The sequence below is a fragment of the Lissotriton vulgaris genome, chromosome 3_1, assembly GCF_964263255.1.
Source record: "Lissotriton vulgaris chromosome 3_1, aLisVul1.2, whole genome shotgun sequence".
In the NCBI taxonomy this organism is placed as follows: domain Eukaryota; kingdom Metazoa; phylum Chordata; class Amphibia; order Caudata; family Salamandridae; genus Lissotriton; species Lissotriton vulgaris.
In genome coordinates, this window is record NC_141689.1 from 857,227,492 (window position 1) to 857,247,843 (window position 20,352).

Sequence of the window (20,352 nt, forward strand, 5' to 3'; positions counted from 1 at the left end):
CAGCACTAGCGGCGAGCAGCAGGCTGAACGCGGGCCAATTCAGGTACACAGCTGACTAAAATGAAATGCAGCAATAGCGGCGAGCAGCAGGCTAAACGCGGGCCAATTCAGTTACACAGCTGACTAAAATGAAATGCAGCAATAGCGGCGAGCAGCAGGCTAAACGCGGGCCAATTCAGGTACACAGCTGACTAAAATGAAATGCAGCAATAGCGGCGAGCAGCAGGCTAAACGCGGGCAATTTCTAATATTCGCTAGTGATTCAAAAGGGAATGCAGGTCCAACAATACCAGGTGCCGGCAGGGGACACTGGGAGCGACCACTCTGCTCGAGTGTAACATGAGCGTCTTCAGGCTAATCCTGGCCTGTTTGCCTCCCCATATAAGGCGCGATAATTGGGAATTAAGGGAACGAAAGAAGTGGGCACCCGGACTGTACGGTATGTTGGTGAAGAGGTAGAGCAGTTTAGGAAGGACAACCATCTTGATAAGGGAAATGCGTCCCGCCATTGAAAGTGGGAGATGGAGCCACTTAGTAATGGTATCGGTCAGTTTATCCAGGACAGTGCCATAGTTAGCCCGAATAAGGGTCTCTCGATTTCGGGATACAATGATGCCGAGGTATTTTAGTTCCTCTGTTTCCCATATCAAGGGATAGTCCAGGGGAAAATGCACAGTTTTATCAGTTAAGGGGAACAGAGCAGACTTTGACCAGTTAATCTGTATTCCCGAAATGGCACCAAATTTAGTGATCTCGCGCAGAATAGGATTAAGGTTCTCATGTGGTTTGTGTACGTATAGGGTCATGTCGTCAGCATACAGTGCCACTAGCAGCTGGCGCTCCGGGTATATTAGTGAGCGGTGGTTATGATGCTGACGGAGTTTAGCCGCTAATGGCTCGATGGCTATCGCAAAGAGGACAGGGGAAAGGGGGCATCCCTGTCTGGTGCCTCTATGAATGGCAAAGGGAGCTGACCTAGTGCCGTTGAGCAGGACTGAAGCGCACGGGTTATTATATAGCAGTTTTATCCAATCTAGGAAGCTGTATGGGATCCCCATTCGTTCAAGAAGGGCCAATAAGTAGTCCCATTCAAGGGAATCAAACGCTTTAGTGGCGTCTAGAAACACAGCAGCTGCTTCGCAGCGAGGATTGATATCCTGCAGTACAGCCTGAAGGGTGCGTAAATTATGGGAAGTCGCCCTATTGGGGACGAATCCTGCTTGGTCAGGCAAGACTAGGCGTTCCATTAGCAGGTTAAGACGTGATGCAAGTACCTTCGCCAGTATTTTAACGTCCGTATTGAGCAATGAGAGGGGCCTGTAGGAGTCACAGTGCTCCGGTGGCTTGCCCGGTTTCAAGAGGGATGTTATAAGGGCTTCGCGCATAGAGGGCGGTAGAGTCCCCTCCTCAAGGGCCGAATAATACACTTGTTGTAATATTGGGGCGAGTATATGGATGTAGGCCTTGTAAAAGTCGATTGGCAATCCGTCAGAACCAGGCGACTTGCCTGATTTCATCGACATGATAGCGTCCTTTATTTCATCTATCTCAAGAATGTGGTGTAGGAATTTTTGCTGGGTTGGGCCGAGCCATGCGATGGCGGTATCTTCAAGATATGGATGTAGATTAATAGGCACTGATCTGTGGGACGTGTAGAGAGTGGAATAGTGAGTTGTAAGGATGCGGAGTTGTTCTGTGAGGTCACGTTGTGGGACTTGTTGTTCATCCAGCAAGGTGGTGACGTAGCTAGTATATCTAGGGGGCCTGACAGCTGAGGCAAGCGCTCTGCCGGGCCTGTCTCCTTCTCCAAAGATACGAGCTGTGTGCTGTTTGCCGAGGAACTTACATTCCCTGTCTGCCGCCTCCGCGTATTCGTTCAGCTTTTCCCGAAGAAGGGCCTTGGTAGCATGGTCTCGGGCGTCACGAGTACTATTCTGTTCTAGGTCTCGAAGTTCGGATTCGAGTTTACGCAATTCCCCGCGCATTGATTTAAGGACTCCGCCCCCTTTAGCGATACACCAGCCCCGCACCGTAACTTTAAAGGCCTCCCACACCGTGGAGAGATTCGGCACAGACCCCACATTGCGTTCAAAGAAGTCGTGTATGTCCTGTTCTAGTTCTGCCCTAAAGGCGGAGTCGGTGAGGTGAGCAGGGTTAAGGCGCCAACTCAAGTAAGGGGAGGTCTCAGTGGGAATACGCAGCGATATCAGGACCGGAGAGTGGTCAAAGAAAGTCTTGGCTAGATGAAGGACACTGACTACCCAAGGCGTGAGGCCAGCCGATAGGAACACATAGTCTAACCGTGCCCATGTGGAGTGTACTGCAGAATGATGGGTGCCCTGCTTGAGGGAGGGGTGTAGGTGCCTCCAAGCATCAATATAGTGGTGGTCAGCAACAATAGAGGATAGAACACGTTGAGTGTGAGAGTAGTGCGCAGCCTGGGGGTGAGATCTGTCAAGGGCCGGTGTAATCGCGGTGTTAAAGTCCCCACCCCATATGACATGGTCTATGCCCAATGTTTGGATCTTACCCCACAGTGTGAGAAGTGAGGAAGTATCGTCGGTGTTGGGACCATAATAGCATGCAAAAAGAACAGTATGCGAGTACAATTTCCCCCAGATCATGCAGTATCTGCCACATGAATCCACCTCTGTCCCGGCAGGCGTAAACTTCATTCCACGTCTGACCAAGATCGTAACCCCCCTGGCATAGTTGGAGTAGGAAGAGAAAACCTTGCAAGAGGCCCACCTGGACGCAAAGAGGGGAGAGCTATCTGGCAAGAGATGTGTTTCTTGCAGCATGGCAATCGATACTCCCTGCCTGTCGAGGTATCCCAAAATCTGCCTCTTTTTCCTAGGATTATTCAGCCCACGTATGTTCCATGACACCAGCCGACACTGTTGTGATGGTCGCACATCCTCTACGTCACCCATTCTAACTTAGAACAAATCCTTTGGCATGTAATACCGTAAGTAAGGGCCATAGCACAGTCACCATTATTCAAATGACATTCCCCCCCCAAATACCTCCCAGAAATCCACCCCCGGGACAGCACAGTAAACATAATAAGGTCAGCAGTATCGAAACTAAGTTTCTTCCCACCCACACCGGCAACCCCAACTAGCCGGGAATACAACCACCACCCGCCATCCCAAAAACCAAACAAAACAAAGACCAGAAATGATATAACACTTGCCCCTTCCCTTAGAAGGTGCGGGGTGTTTAGGGGCTCGCCCATTGGGGGACAGAAACTAGGGGCACTAGACCTGCCAACCACCTCCCTACTTACACCCACAGACACCGGGTTCTTACCGGGCGTCTACCGTGGGACGGAGGTGGGTGACCGAGCACTTAGGTATATCTTAGACCGGTGAATCTTGCGCAGTTCAAGCAACTGGAACATAGTATGTAAGAAGGCTGGCTCCATTTAGGTGATGGACAGAGCGTGCTAGACGACAAGGTCCAATGTCACAATGCTCCCAGTCAGTCCTGCTGCGACAGTGGTGAGTGAGACCTGGATCGGCGACGAGTAGCTTCACCACTGTCTTGTTCTTTCCTATAGTGTTTAAGAAAATCTTCCACTTGTTGCGGGTTTTGAAAGAAATGGTGCCTGCCCTGAACTGATACTTTCAATTTGGCTGGGTATAACATGGCATATGGGAGCTCCTGCGCCTGGAGTTTCTTTTTAACCACTGCAAATTTGCGCCTTGCCTCCTGGACAGTGGGGGTAAAATCTGGAAAAAAGGAGAGAGTTGTGTTGCAGTAGGTCACAGTACCCAGTTCTCTGGAGCGTTTTAACACTGCATCTCGGTCTCTGTAGTTCAGGAAGCGCACGATGATAGGGCGAGGTTGAGCTCCGGGAGGCGGGCGGGCCGCTAGAGATCTATGGGCCCTTTCGATGATGAAGTGTGGAGAGAAGGACTCTTTCCCGAAGAGGTCCATGAGGAGGTTCTCCACGAAGGTCTCCATTTTACCAGTATTGGTGGACTCCGCCAAGCCTAAAATGCGGACATTATTGCGGCGGGACCTCGCTTCCAAATCCTCATTCTTATCTGCAATGAGTTTGAGCAACTTGTCCATTTGGGTGACCTGTTTGCCCGAGGAAGCAGCGCCATCTTCCAGAACAGATATCCTGTCTTCTGTCTCCTTTAAGCGGGTATCATGTTGCTCAAGCTTGGCCACAACGCTGTCCATACGCATGTTCATGGTATCTATTTTGGCGTCGATAGTGGAGAGGCTTTGCTTCATGCCTAGCAGTAGCGTTTTCCAGTCTTCTTCCTGAGGGGTCGAGGCCGCAGGGCTGCCCTCCATCTCCGGCGGCGTTTTGGAAGATTTTTTGGTTTCAAACGGTATTTTAGACTGGCGTGCGTCATTGCGGCCCATGTCGCGTCTGGGCGGCCGCGATGTAGTCGGAGAAATCGACGCCAGCTCGCAGCAATGTCGTGGCAGGAGGAAGGAGGGACCGTCTCGGGCAGGGCCGGTGGAGTGGATAACGGTCAAGAGCAGCAGTAGTCGCAGGCTACGAGTGGATGGGAGGCACAGGCAGAAAAGGCAACGCGAGGCGCAGGCCTGGGGATGGGCGATACCGCGGAACAACTTCCCACGCAGCGGTCGCTTGTGGTTCAGGCCTCGTGCTGCGTAGCGTCGACTATCTTACTCTAGGACAAATCAACAAGAGATGCCAGGAGACTATGTGGGCCTCCCCTGAGGGGGAGGGGAGGGTGTGGAAGAACATATCACCCTAGGAGGTACTTCAGAATGCGTAAGTGCGCAGTTCTTTGCCACGGTGACTGGCACTGCAGCGTGGTCTTTCCAATGGGGTGGTCTGGCTGGTGCCAGGTGAGTGTAAAGGCCCTGGGGGTGCCTCGAGATCGTTGGTAGATAGGCACCTGGGCACTGACTGTCGTGGTGGCCCAAGCGGTGGTATCAGCAGGAGCAGTGCAGTTACAGCAGTTGGAGAGACACAGTATCCCCTTGAGGCGTCTGCCAGGAGAGTGTGAAGCAAATGGTGGTTGGGAAGCAGCAGCCGGTAGGGTCAGTGGTCCCAGCCCCGTAGCAGTTGGAGTACCGTCAGGAGATTAGGCCCTAGGCTTCTCAGTCCGGGAGGCAGGGAACCTATGATGGCGGATGACTGGCACGTCAGCGAGGCCCTGGGCACAGTGATGAGCGTTCCCACGTTGGGGGAGGATACCGGCGGGGTGAGGCGGCAGATCGCGAGCAGCGCTCACCTGAATCAGCAGCTGGGGCCCCCCCGAGCCCGTCGGGCCCTCCCGATCGTCCAGCGGTCAGATCGCCTCCAGCATGCAAGGCCGCTCCGGCAGTGACGGGAAGGCCGCAGAGCACCGGCCTCTCCCAAGAGAGATGAGCCGGCGCGAAAGAGCCTCCCCCGCTGTACAGCAGTCCGCTCAGGATTCTCCGACCGCCGGCACCTCTCCGGTAGGGTCCCGCAGGGCAAGCGAGACACCGTTGTGTTCAGCACGGTGAAGCGGAGGTAAAGGGGCAATGTTTGAGCCAGTCTGCCCGGTCAGGATCCCTTCAGCATGGGAAAGAGTGCTCGGCCGATTGGGAGCCTTACACTAGTGCGGCCATCTTAGTCCGGCGCCACCTAGCGCCCCACAGCTGTGTCATACTTCACGATTAACAAGGCCTCCCTTTTGGATAGTTTCAAATCCAAATCTCCTCCACGGAAATCTTTTTCCACTTTGGAGATGACAGTCCATTTGAGATCACTTATTTGATGGTTCAATCTAGTCCAGTGGTTAACAAGTGGCGCAATTTGCACTTTATTTTTAATCCTGGACTCATGTTGAGAGATTCTTTGGCGGATTTCCTGGTTGGTCTTGCCTATGTATAGAAGTCCACAAGGGCATAATACTCCATAGACGACGTATTTGGATTTGCAGTTACTGAAAGAATCATGTTTCCATGAGATACTATTGTGTTTGAAAAGTGAACCTTCTATGGTCGAATTGCAGCAGAGACACGTGCCACATTTGTGGTGACCCACAATGGGCGCTAGGCCCATTAGTTGTCTCAATGTTGGCTGTATTTCTCTGGGTGCTGCTGCTCTCACTACATGATTTGAAATACTGCTCTTTTTTTTTAAAAGCGAACAATGGTGGTGACTGTAGACTTGGATCCAGAATTTTGTCCAATGATTTTTTTAAATTTATTGGCATTGGGGCAGAAAGTGTTGACGCAGACTTGACGTTTTAATTGTGGCTTATTTCTGCGTTCGAGTAAGCTGTCCCTCGGAGTCCATCTCGCTCGTTTCATAGATTTACCGACCAGTTTCTTGGGATAACCACGTTCACATAGTTTGGTTACCAAGTTCTCAGCATGTAGATTGTAATCACCATTAAAAGTACAATTCCTTCGAATACGAAGGAATTGGCCGTAGGGCCGGTTTTCTTTTAAGCTCCTAGGGTGGTTGCTTGAGAACAACAGGGCCTTATTTCGATCAGTAGGTTTGGTGTAGAGGGAAGTAGCCAATTTGCCATCAGCCGGATACACCTCAACGTCTAGAAAAGATATTTTATTGTACGAATGAGATATTGTGAACTGGATGTCAATAGTTCTGGCATTCAACCAATTGTAAAAAAGCATAAGTTTTTCTTCACCGCCTGTCCAGATCATAAAAACGTCATCAACGAAACGTAGCCACGTTCCAATATACTCAGCAGAGGGGTTATTGTGGTGGACATAAGTGTCTTCGTACAAAGACATGAATAATACCGCCAGCTATGGGGCCAAAGGACACCCCATAGCTACTCCTTTGATTTGAAAAAATAATTCCTTTCCAAAACAAAAATAATTCTTTTTTAAAGCAAATGATGCCAAATCGACTAGAAGCTGTGTAGGTACCTGGACTGGTCTAGTTCTTAATTCCAAAAAATAGGAGAGCACTGCCTCTGCTTCATCCTGGGGAATTTGGGTATAAAGGGACGTCACACCCAGTGTGACCAATATATCTTTCCCTTTATTAAAATTGACCATTTCCAGCTTGTTAATGAAATCCCATACTGTTCATCCTTTGCCAGAGTGAGGCCTCGGTATTTGACCCCCCCGGATCACTCTGGACTCTGAAACCATTCACTGCTTTCTCCATCGTATCGCAAAGAACAGACCCTCATGGTAAGCCGCCATGCAAAAGCTTTGTTTGTCCATGTCTTGCTCCTCTGATATTCTTCAGGCCACTGACACAATGTTCTTTCAGTAGGTCCCCCTTTTTACAACGCGCTGAAGAATTGCTACCAGCCAGTTGAGGACTCGGTCTACATAACCCCCCCTCATAGGTAAATTCTGAGAAATACTGCCACACACCATTTAGATAGTGGTTTGATGCTAACATGCCCTGTTGACACACCCCTTCTCTTCTTTTCTGTTTTTCTAATTTGTTTTAGGGGTACACACTTCTGAAACCTTCGGTGTCAGCGCGCTTTATAAATACAGCATAAGATAAGATAAGATAAGATGAAATGCGATCTATTGGCTAAAGAGAAACTGGTAAGCTGTGGTGGCACTTAGGTGTAGTAGCGTTCATAAGTTTTCTTGACTTTATTGAGTTATCAGATACATGGTTCCACTTTTTTCTTCTCTTTTCTACAGAGTTTGGCCCTGAAGAGAATCCTGAGACTGATAGGGATTTGAAACGCGTAGGCCGTTTTGGTCTGCTGGTCGCACTTTGATGTTAACTTGTTTTACATCTCTAATAGTGCCTATACACTGATATTTCAATGATTATGCTTACAATCTTGTGATTTAATTGATTTTTTCTACAGTGTATTGTTTAGAATATTAGTAATTGTTTTAGATCATATAGCAGACCCAGTACTTCACCCACTGGTTTTTTATTTTTCCAGAGTGTGTGAGGTACCTAGGTTGATTGTTTGAATGTAAGTGTTTTGACTGTGATATGTATGATGAGTTATGAGTGGTGGTATATATGAAGTTTTATTTCACTGACTGTGTCCTCACTGTTACAGAAAATTGGTTGATTTGATGACACTAAATTTAAAATGTGCATTATCAAATTATTTTTGAATAAACAGATATTGAATAGCAAACCAAAGTATTGAACTGTGGTCTGTACTTTGGCTACATATTTGAGATAAATGGAGTATCAGTAATGGCAATTCTCTCATGTTCCTTGCTGTCAAGTGAACAGCATCCCAATGCTACTGTTCACCAGGATGCCACAATTAAAGGTCAGGAGGGCCACATGCGGCCCTGGGCCGTACTTTGAGTAAACCTGGTCTAGAGTATACATTTGTCCTTCATAGTAATACTTACATGTAGTGCATTATCCCATGTTTACTGAAACACGAAGAAGCAGATGGTTGCATTTGGATCCAGAAAATAAAGAGGTGGGGGCAGGGGAAGGAGCAATGTTGATTAAGGGTCACTACATACCTCAGATGCTCACCAATATGATTGAGAATTGGCAAATCCAGAGGCTTGCTAGAAATGCATAATCAGTCAGGGCAAAATATATTTGTTTTGCAACTAACTCTGGGCATAAATATTGCCTCATATTAATTTGATTACTACAAAAGACATGGAGAGGGAAGTAGATTTTCAGTACTTTATGGTAATGGACTTCAAAAATGTACTAAATCTAAACAAAGCTGTTTTTCAGAGAAACAGTGCTTCTAAAGTGATGGCACACGCTAAATGAACAATCAATGACCCACTTATTTTGAAACCAGATTTGTATTTAAATATTTGAATGACTGACTGGCAACATTTGAAGAACAAGCATTTGTAATGTAATAGATCTCGCATTTACAAGAATTTGAGCTATTGGCATTTTAAATGACAATGCCTTTTATTTATGTGTTGTTTTTAAACCAGATAAATAAAAGGCACTGTCATTTACGATGCAAATTGCTTAAACTCTTGCAAATGCGGGACCTATTGCATTGCTAATGCGTTTGGCGCCCGTGCTATAACTATTTTCTTTTTTTTTTTTAAAGTGTTAGGAGAGAGTGTGTCCAGCAGGTAGGACACATTTATTTGAGAAAAGAGTGCTCAGAGGCTATAATTAAAGCCTACTGAGTAACCACACACGTAACAAGGGGTGTCGCCATGGGAGGTTACCAAATGAGACGAGGCGGTTCTAAGGAGGCACTACTATGCCTATGGACCAATAAACAGCCACAGTTTACAGTGGAAATGACACAAGCCAATGAAAAATGTGGGCGGAGCTTCAAGTCCCTACCAGAATACAGCAGCCCTCGCAGAGCAGTTCATGCGCAGCCCAGGCTCGACCTAACCAGCATTTGCAATGCAATAGATTTTTACCTGTTATACTTCTGCACTAGCACTCTGCTGGGACACTGAATTCTTGTTTTTAGCGGCGTTTTCTATTTTAAAACACTTAGGTCGTGTTTCAAATTGTTTAACTTCTGACTATCAGTTTTTAAAAATCCGCTCTTACCTGCTAATTTTGCACAGTCTTCATTCCTCTTTAGCGCGACCCCTGCCTCCCCCGCGTTTGTCCCCTGCTGTACCCGGAAGTTGCCGTGTCCGCATTGCCTGGGGTTGACGCTCTAGCTGTCCCGCCCACCACCACTATATCAGACTTGCTGGAGCAGCCGCGCAGCGGGCGCGCATTTGGCTCGCCAATGGCAAGCCTGTCTGCGCCCGGAGCGGGCCCACGGCCAGAACCCCTGGTCAACTCACTCCACACACATACGGTAGGTTTGAATTATTAGAGCTATGTCTAGACAGGTGTGTTCCCCACTTCTTACTGCCTCAAGACATCACAGAGACTGTGTTCCTATGTAAGAAATGCCTGTTCACAATCTACCCTAAAACACGCTCTGGCATTCGGCCTGCAGTTAATACAGGAGATGGGCGAAATGGTATAAATTCCATCAAAGAGGGAAATCGCGAACGTGGCAGTAGATTTCACTCACTAAGGCCTACCACAAAGAAATCACACTAGCAAAAAAAGCTTTCTTCGCTAAAAGAATTGACTCAGCCTGTAACATCAGTAAGGAAATATTTAATATCGTTAGGGAATTCACTTCCCCCCCTTGCTTCAAACCCTAAATTTTCTCCCTCTGAACTCTGGGTCAATCAGCTGGGTAGCTTTTTCTACAACAAAATTCTTAACATCCAGGCATCCTTTCCTCCTGCTGCCCCCGTCATTGATCCTGGCCCCTCTTCATTGATTATGAACATTTCACATGACACCCATACTCTGTCAGATTTTCCTCCTCTGTCGTTGGAGGCCTCGCTTGATTTGTTGCAAAAACTGAAATCTGGCTCTCCCTCTGACCCTTGCCCCGCCAAAATCCTTTCAAAAATGGCCCCCGTTCTCAATTCTCTGATTAATCCTCTCCTCAACGCCTCCTTTACTTTGGGCGAGGTTCCAAAGGCCTGGAAAAAGGCTCATGTCATCCCTCTTATAAAAAAATCTAATTTGAACCCTTTAGAGCACTCTAACTATAGGCCAATATCTCTGCTTCCTGCCCTTGCCAAACTTGCCGAAAAACATGTACACTCCACCTTGTCAAAATTCTTAGAAGCCCATGACATTCTTCATCAGACACAGTCAGGTTTCCGCTCCAACCTCAGTACAGAAACAGCACTACTGGAGGTAACTGAGACCATAAAGGAAGTGACTGATTGCGGAGAGAAGGCAATGTTGGTATTACTAGATCTCTCAGCGGCCTTTGACACCGTCCCTCACAACCGGCTCCTCTTTAGACTTCATGAGATCGGAATTAGAGGGACGGTGTTCAACTGGCTTAAGTCCTTTCTCTCCGAACGCCAACAAATGATCTGGTCGCCACCTTTTTCAGCAACAGTTCCATCTCTTGATGTGGGAGTGCCACAGGGATCAGTTCTTAGTCCCACTTTATTTAACGTCTATCTCTTCCCCCTTGGCTGAACTAGTGGAGACCTTTGGCGCGTGTATCGTGTCCTATGCGGACAATACCAGCTGCTTTTCACCTGCGATAAGAACTCTGATTTCGCAGGTGACTCTATTAAAAGCTGCTTAGAGGCGGTCTTTTCCTGGTTTCAGCTGAATCAGCTTAAATGTAATTCAGACAAGTCTGAAATTATATTTTTGGGCTGCTCTCCTGACACTCAATGGAAATCTTGGTGGCCGGCAGATATGCATCCTCCTTCTTCCCCCACTGCGATCGCTAAGAATCTGGGTGTCAAACTTGACAATGGTCTTACCTTCAAACCCCAGATCCTTGCCCTAGTCGGCCAATGTTTTGGCTTGCTGCGTACACTCAGGAAATTCCTACCTCTATTGTCTCAGGCTCATAGGAGAATCACTGTACAAGCAATGATTGGATCCAGGCTCGACTACGCCAATGTGCTCTATTTGGGTCTACCAGAGTACCTCCTATCTCGCTTACAGACTGTCCAAAATTCCGCTGCAAGGGCCATTTTCGGCCTAAGTCGCAGATCTCACACCTCGTCCCTCCTTGAGGCACTTCACTGGCTCCCGGTAAGGAAACGCATCATCTTCAAGACTTTGACCTTGACCTTTAAGTCCTTACACGGTACCGGTGCAGTCTACCTCAGGAAACACGTTCAGTTTTACCATCCTACCAGATCGTTACGTTCTGCCCCACAAGCTCTTGCTGTTGTTCCATCTGTAAAGCACTCGCGCATCGGAGGTCGCTCCTACAGAGCCTGTGCCCCGCAGCTCTGGAATAAGCTCCCCCCTTTTTCTGAGAAAAGCTGATAATCTCCTGTCCTTCAGGAAAGGCCTTAAGACCTGGCTTTTCAGCCTCTAGTGCGCTTGTTTTTCTGTTTTGCGTCTCTTTACAGATCTGTACAGTGCCGGGACACACTGCCCGAGTAGCCGCGCGCTATATAAATCACCTATTAACATAACATAACATAAAATTTCGGGATGCCGAAATGGCATATAGGACCCCTAGTAACACGAGTAAAGAGTATATCAAGGGCCTACTGCTCAACGCCTGCTCGATACCCAAGCATAAACATGAGCTAGAGGATTTATTCCAACTTACCTCCCCTGATCTCATTTTTATAACGGAGACCTGGACAGATACCATTTCCATGCCCGACTGGAACATAGCTCTACCAGCCAGGTACACATTCCTATCACAGGACAGAGGGACTGGCAAAGGGGGAGGCCTAGCTATCATCTACCGGGATCACTACAAAGTGCAGACAGATAAAATTACCACTTTTCCTGCTGAGGCTCTGCATTTTTGTATAAAACCAAATAATTTCCAGAGTTTCCAAGGGATTCTTGTCTATCGACCACCTGGCATCAATACAACTTTTCCCCAAGCCCTTCTGGTGTTGTTCGAAATATACATTGAACTTCAATTATCATCTGGAAACTCTGACACCGCCAGACTGGTGGATTACTTAGAGGCCTTCAACCTCAGCCAGATTGTAACAGAACCGACCCATTTGGCAGGACACACGCTAGATGGGATCTTTACAAGCAGCCCTGACATCACTCTCTCTAGTCTGACGGCTCTTTCATGGACAGACCATAAAGCTATATACTTTGGTCTCAAAGTGGAACAGCCACACTTATACACAAGTTAAACATCTAAGATACGAACTAGACGGTGGGGGAAATTGAAAGATTGCGTGTTTGAGTTGGCACTTGACCCATGTCCCGTCTTCTCGAGAAATAACAGCGAAGCTGCCCTGCAATTCAACAACTGGCTGCTGTCAGCTGCAGATCAGGTTGCACCAGAAAAGCTGGTGACGGTCAAAAAGGCTAAAAGATCATCACCATGGTACACGCCAGAGCTCAAACGTCTAAAGATTCGTTGCAGGGCCGCAGAACGTCTTTGGAGACAGGACTACGATAACCAAAAGAAACTTCTATATAACCACACTATTTTTCAATATAAGGAAGCTATCACTGCCACAAAAAAACAATTCTTTACCATCAAAATCAAGGAGGCGGGAAACTCCACCAAAGAATTATTCAAATCGGTCAACATGTTAATAAAACCACAACAAGAAAATACTTTCAAGCCTGACCAAGCCTTCTGTAATAGATTGGCCAAACACTTTCAACAGAAGGTGCAAGGAATCTGTAACGACGTTTCCATAAATACAACATCTCAAGTCAGGAACTTAATGACGGCTACCCCACCTGTACACTGACATGTTTCCAGCCCCCTACAAATGAAGTAACGCACAAACTTCTACTCTCTATAAAATCTGCGGCGCCTACAGATCCCTGCCCACCTTTTATTATGCACCAAGCAGTCCATACAGTCTGTGAAAACCTCACCCCGGTCCTTAACCAAATGATAACATCTGGTTGCTATCCAGCAATCTGAAAGACAGCATCTATTACTCCTGTTTTAAAAAAAAAAAAATAATCTAGATCCCACTGACCATCATAATTACCGATTCAAACAACAGGAGAGAAAGGGTCAAAAGAACACTCTCATATCCCTTATAGATGCATATATCAATCAACGTAAGAGTGTCAATAGTTATAGGAACCAGATGCTAAAGGTAAAAATTCAGAAGAATTACAGAATTGCTAGCACCAGAGGAGGCTGTTGGTATAGTGGAGAAAATAGAATGCACGTGCTCAGAGTGAACTAAAAGGACCCTCAGGCCCCAGCTAAAAGCTGGTAGCAAGTTGTCTTCCACTAACCAATAACCACTTATTAGTCCATTTTTTTCACTGGTTTTAACAGAGTTAGAGCTACCCTCTCATTAAAATGAGTTGTTTGAGGAGTAGTCCACACTCTTTTTAAATCACCGTTTCTCATTTTCTTTGCAACTATCTGGGACCCAATGAAGACAACTGGCTACCAGCTTTTAGCTGGGGCCTGAAGGGTCCTTTTAGTTCACTCTGAGCACGTGCATTCTATTTTCTCCACTATACTAACAGCCTCCTCTGGTGCTAGCAATTCTGTACATTCGTAAAGACCTCCAAAAGACCGTGATGGTCGCTCTCCTATTATCGAAACTGGACTATTGTAATGCCCTATTTCTGGAAATTGACAAGTACCAGCTGCAAAAACTGCAGTCTTTGCAAAATGCCGCATCAAGACTTTTACTGGGTACTCCCAGAGGTCAGCCTACTTCGGCTGGCATAAAAACCCTACATTGGCTGCTTATCAAACAGCATGTCGAGTTCAAAGCTCTAACTGTGGTACATAAAGCAATCTATGGCAGTGGTGCTGAGGATCTCCAAGCTCTTTTTACACTTTACACTCCCACCCGTTCCCTCAGATCAACCAATCAGGGCAAGATGGGGGGGCAGAGCAATCACGCATTGTGCATCCAAACTCTGGAACAAGATGCCACTCTTTCTGAGGACTCAATCCAACCGCCAGCTTTTCAGAAGGAGCTTAAAGACCTGGCTGTTTACAGCCATATAAGATCTCACCCCCAGCCACGCCCTCTACACACCACAGCGCCAAGACGCCTCGGTATTCGAACGCTTTACAAGCATATATAAACATAAACACTAGATCTCGCATTTATGAGAGTTTGAGCTATTGGCATTGTAAATGACAATGCCTTTGATTTGTGTTGTTTTTAAAAACGGATAAATAAAAGGCATTGTTGTTTACAATGCCAATAGCTTACTCTTGCAAATGCGAGACCTATTGCATTGCAAATGCTTTCAGCGCCCGTGCTATAAAGATTTTTTGAAAAAGCATTAGGAGAGATAGGAGAGAGCATGTCTTGCCTGCAACATCAGGCAGGACAAAGCTATTTGAGAAAATAGTGCTCGGCGGCTGTAATTAAAGCCTTCTGATAAACAACACACGTAAAGGGGGTGTCCTCATAAGAGGTAACAAAATAAGACAAGGTGATGCTAAGGAGGGGCTACTAAGCCTATTGAACAATGAAAAGCCACAGTTTACAGTGGACAGTGACGAACGCCAATGAGAGATGTGGGCGGAGCATCGAGTCCATACCTGAATACAGCATGCGTCGCAAAGCAGCGCATGTGCTGCCCAGGCTCGACGTAAATATGGCCCCCTTTTGTAGGCTGCTGAGGCTCTTCCTTAGTCTTTTACCTTCTGAAGAGCCAACTGCTATCTCCTGTCTAAACGTTTTTTTCTTTTAAGAGCGTGGTGTACTACAAGTTGGCTTTGGGCCAACAAGTAAAAACACGTAAAGGCAACAGAAAAGTACATATTATCTAATCAGAAATCTCAATAAAGGGATAATACACTACACCTACATTAACACCAAAATCACATAATACAGAAGGAAAAATGCTGATGGAGTATGCAGATTGGAAGAGATGGTGTAAGACTGTGTATTGTAAGAGGAATTGGGTTGAGGTAATGGGTGTTTTTAGTGGCTCGGCGCAGTCACCCCCTCACCCTTAGCCCTCTTTTAAATCAGGGCAGTATGGTATCGTTTGATATGAAAGATTCTATGTAGGTGATTTGAACGTTTCATTTTTGTGTGTTGGGCTATTTTGGCAAGTTGAAACTTTATAACCGGGGCATTACGTCTTTCATTGTATATATATTTCAAGTGTTTTAGTTATCCATTTCATTTTCAGCTTCTTCTTTTAATTCTAATAGTTTAGTTTTTTTGTTTCAATTAATTTATTGTGTTTTTTATTTAGTTACATTGTAGTTGATTAAAAAAAGATTAGTTTGGTTAATTTTAGCACAACAATAACCGACATTTGCTAGTTCAGAGATGCTGGTTATCTTCCATTAGACCAAGGCACATATTATATACACTCACAAATATATACAAGAGCCATTCAACCCACAAAGAGCCTTTCAAATGGATGTCGACTACCTGAAGCATGGTTTTACTATTGATTTGAATTTTTATTTGTAGTCCAAGTCTTTTTGTGTGCTCCTCAAAGCTCTTATTTTTAACGTACATAATCTTTGCCTTGTTAAAGTCAGGTCTTAACAGAATGGCTTCTGGTACTCCAACATAACTAGTACTTTTGTTTCTAAAGTTATATGCTTAAACCTTCCATTTACTATTATTTGTTAACTAGTGTTCTTACAAAACGCCTCTGTTGTAAGGTTATTGGTTAAATGTTTCTTGCTCTATTGTCGTTTAAAAAAAAAAACAAATACTAGAAGTTCGACATAATCAGTTGCTTGGTTCCATTTATCCCATCTAGTTTTAGGCACATCTTTATGTTTCGTTTGTATATTTGGTTGAGTATCTTATCTGTGATCTTTTTAAACTGTGTGTGGCCTCATACAGAGTTTTTTTGTGTTTCAGATCGTCTTTATTTCGCCATCTTCTCTCACAAACCAAAGGCCACCACAAATACACATTATTTCTGCATTGATGATGAACTTGTATATGAGAAGTGAGTATCATTTTTGTTTCTTTGCATCCAATTTGCTTTGCCCTTCACGTCGCAAAAAATGTTTCATGCCCACTGTGCACTGTTCAGTTAAACGGTCACTTGACTACTTTCGCTACAAGTCCTTGTACACCAGTCAGTTCTTAACATTGAAAATCTTATTGCCAGGATTCATTATTATTCTCTGGTACGAAGTAATCATCAACATGGACTGTTTCAACCTCACCTGCCTTTTTAGGCTACACGTTTGTTGTCCTTGAAACATTAATAGCCAATCTGTGGTGGCAAGTTACAAACTATTATCCTTAACGCATGCTTGTGCTTTTTGCCTGTTCCGTGCTTCTCTCTTTTGTGCTGACTTAGTATTTGTACAAGGGAGTCAGTCTTCGAGTGGTGGCTATGAAGGCGTGTTCTCTGTATTAACATACAGATTACGCCCTCACCCCCCTATGAATTTTCATGCTGTTTTTGAGTCCCTTCACTATTTTCTTGTGTATTTGTTCTTAGGCAGTGGGATTTTTTAGTTCTGCTGTTCAGAGGAGGCTAAAGACCTGCAATCCACCATTTAGAAGAGATGATATATCCCTGTCCCATGTCGAATCCCTCCCCGCTAATGATTTACCCACATCTTTTACTTGTATCATATACTGTAGTCACCTGGAGGGGTGTCTTTTTTTGTGGGGGGGGGGGGGGGTGCAGTGGGAGACTGATATTAATGTTCGACAAGTCCTCATCAGCTCTTCCACATTTTATACCTTAATGTCAAATTACATTGTTGTGTCTAGCTGTCTTTCACTGGAAACAGAGCTATGAAAAATAAATCGATTGAGCAGTTTACATGAGCAATACATCTGTCAGTTTCTGATAAATCATTTGGAAATGGTATGAGCCATCTAGGACCTTGAGATCCAGTCATCAAAAATGGATTCAGGTGCCTAGATTTAAACCGGTCCGGTGGGGAGGGAGGAGCTTTCTGCTACACGCTGCTAGGGCATGGAATATGCTCCCAACGACAATAAAAAACAGCCCTTCGCTACTCTCATTTAGGAAAGAGATAAAAACCTGGCTGTTCACTGCAGGCTTGTAAATATTTAACTGGAAGCTAGCTGGTCTTGCACATCTACTCATCGCCAAGACGCCCATGGGCAATCGCGAGCTTTATAAATCATAAATCAAATCAAGCTAGTGGCATTGGGTATAAAGAGTTAATGACATCAGCATTGTTACCAACAGACAGAATTATCCAACTTTCTTGTACCTTAAATGGATTTCTCTAGAGACCACTGCTTCTGATAAGTTAATTTCCTTTAACCTTTTCTCTGTTAATAATTTTCTATGATTTGGTGGCATTTGCAAGCTAGATCACAAAAATTATAGTTTTTTCCTTTAAATAGGGGCTATTATTTTACACACTTTACTACAGTATCTTCTCATTGTTTTTTTTTTTTAATTGACTGCTATGCTGTTTTGAAATTTGTAGGTCTGTTGTATGTGGTGCATTTTGGACCTAGTTAAGCTGTGACCTAAAAGAAAAGATTTTGAGGCCCATTATCTATGGGTGCTTTCTCAAACATCGGTTGAAGAGAAGATTTAACACTCATTTTCTGTTGTGGTACTCAAATGTTCAGCTGTTTGGGAAATACTGTTTTGAAAATAGAGATCTGGTCAGCCTCATTAAAACTGTATTATAAATGAGTTGGTCCTTTGAGCTGCTTTGTGATTGAGGCAGTTCCCCCCACCCTCAGAATTCCGTTCCCATCTTTTTCGAAGGGAATGACCACTTTTGGTTTCTCTTTTGGAAAAATATTCATAGTTACTGCAATCAGGACACCATAGTGATGTGGTTTCAGACAGAGGGCACTTATTCTTATAATTTAGTGCAGTTTTCATTCTTTTAAATTTAGGCCCTGCATTGATGAGTAGGTCATATCATGACATCTTTTCAGCAACCTAGATGCAGCAGTCCTTTAGAGATCTACCTTTAATTTGAGGCCACAGCGTTTTTTTTTTTAGATATTGGGTTGAAATGTGATGATTAGTTTTCTCAAAGCTCAGATCAGGCCAAGTGTCTTGTTCAGCTGATCGCTGTCCTACCACTCCCAGTTTGGTCTTCTTGCTCCCTCATGCACAATTTAACGGAGCAGTGTGTGGCCTTTTCTGTGTTTTTGGGGCAATTTGCGATTATTGGGCCATATCTTTGTTGGGTACTGTTTGCAATTGGTGGTCTACCTTTCTGCAATTGAATGCCCAGCTTATCTTTGTCAAGCAGTTAGGGATCACTCGAAGAGGTGATACATTTGGAACTTGCGCACACTGACCTAGGTAACCCATAGTTCAGTTGTTGCTGTATATATTTTTTTAATAACTCTTACTTACATTTTGGCAATGCTTTACATTTGAACAGCAGATAGACCGAAAGGCAATCGACCCTCTTACTGATATACGAGCCCCCAATGATTTGTAGAATTTGTACTGGAAGGTGCTAATCTCATATTAACACCACAACTTCTGGACAGCGTTATCATATACAGGAAATGATCAGGAGATATAACTTTTCATCGGTTTCATTTCTCTTACTTTGATGCGTTTACATCTGTGGCCATTGAACTAAAGGCACGGGACAATCTGCTAATAACTATCAAATGTTCTTAGATACATCTGGTCATAGTTTACCATAATAAAAACTGAAAGGTTCCAAAGATTCCACCTTGCAGACGTTGCAGCAACTGCCTTTAAAGCTGTTTCCACAGGGTATTTCTAACAAAAAAAACATGTTCAACGCGAAAGTCTTGTTATTTGGAGAACAGTTTAGTCAACTCAGTTGGGGTATCCAATCAATAAACTTTTATTATTCCAGAATTAGTGTTCATGAATTTATGCTCAATACATTTTGTGTTGAATGACACTTTTTCGGGGGCTTAGAAGCCATATGAGAAACCTGTGTGCGCATCCTAGAGATAACATTGTATTACAACCTAGAAGTGTCACATTATTTTCATAACACGTTTATATAAAGGCAGTGTTGAAAAGGGACCTCCCTGTTTCGCAAGATAAATATGTAACCTTGAAGAGAAGTCTTAAATTACACATCTGCAGATTTATTAAAAATACAATATTGAACATAACTATGCTACAAGTGGAAAAGAAGACTAATTGAATCAAACCACTTTCAGTCCTGTGATGCAAATAGTTGAAGATTTAGACTGACAAACCTCAGACAATGGGACACTACCTTTTGACCTTGAGAGACTAGGCAGAAACAGGGTGATATAGGCTTTCTCTGAGACTTAATAGTATGGTGCAGGTCTGCAAGCGGCTGTTATACCACACTAGTTGTTTTGGGATGCCCCTTGCAGTTATCCAACTCCATGGAAAGTAGATTTCTTACGTTTGGTTGTAGTCCGCAAGGTCCTTGTGGCTATTGAGTGTCTTGATCGAATGATATATATATTTCCTCCGTTTCTGCTCCTTCCGCCTTGCCTCGCCCTGCGCAGTAGATCGCCTGTAGCCGGCGGAGCACGCCGGGCATAATATCAATGATTCAGACCAATAAAGCGATCACTCCGAGGTATTGCCTTTTCCAGAAGTTGGCTTTTAATACTGGTTACGCATTTCGCTTTTTTAAATTATTACTACTACTAAGAATATAGTCAGCTGCCTTTCGTTTAGGGATGGCGACAGCAGTAGGGCGTCTCCCAGAGTACTAGGCTTTTTCCCAATTTCGGGGGTAAAAAGCATATTTCAGAGTTCTGTTCCTCATTGCACCTGCCAGTTTAGTAGAGATTCTCTTGAAGTTCGGAACTCATCCCCTTAGTATAAGTGGTTGGGAGGTAGTTCTACAAAATAAAAATGGAATCACTGGTTCGAAACCAAAACCAGTCAAGTTGCGGTGCTGGGTCCTCAAATCTTCACACCAGCCAACCAACATAAATATCATCCATGTGAGCTTTGCTTCACATACTTTAACAAAGGAGAGGAAGAACAAGCTCCAGTTGGTCTTAAAAATGTGGATTCTAAGAGGCACCTCTGCAGTTTCTAGACCACACTTTGCATGACAA

At 44.8% G+C, this 20,352-nt stretch overlaps 1 protein-coding gene across 6 annotated transcripts in view; it reads left to right on the plus strand.

Annotated features, from left to right (window-relative positions):
- Positions 1-20,352, plus strand: part of CDC14B (cell division cycle 14B) — a 420,083-nt gene that overhangs the window by 12,446 nt on the left and 387,285 nt on the right. For all 6 annotated transcript variants that reach the window (XM_086961162.1, XM_086961163.1, XM_086961165.1 and 3 more), the window contains exon 2: positions 16,207-16,297. In XM_086961162.1, coding sequence (XP_086817288.1) covers positions 16,207-16,297 — 91 coding nt within the window. The remainder of the gene's footprint in view (positions 1-16,206; positions 16,298-20,352) is intronic.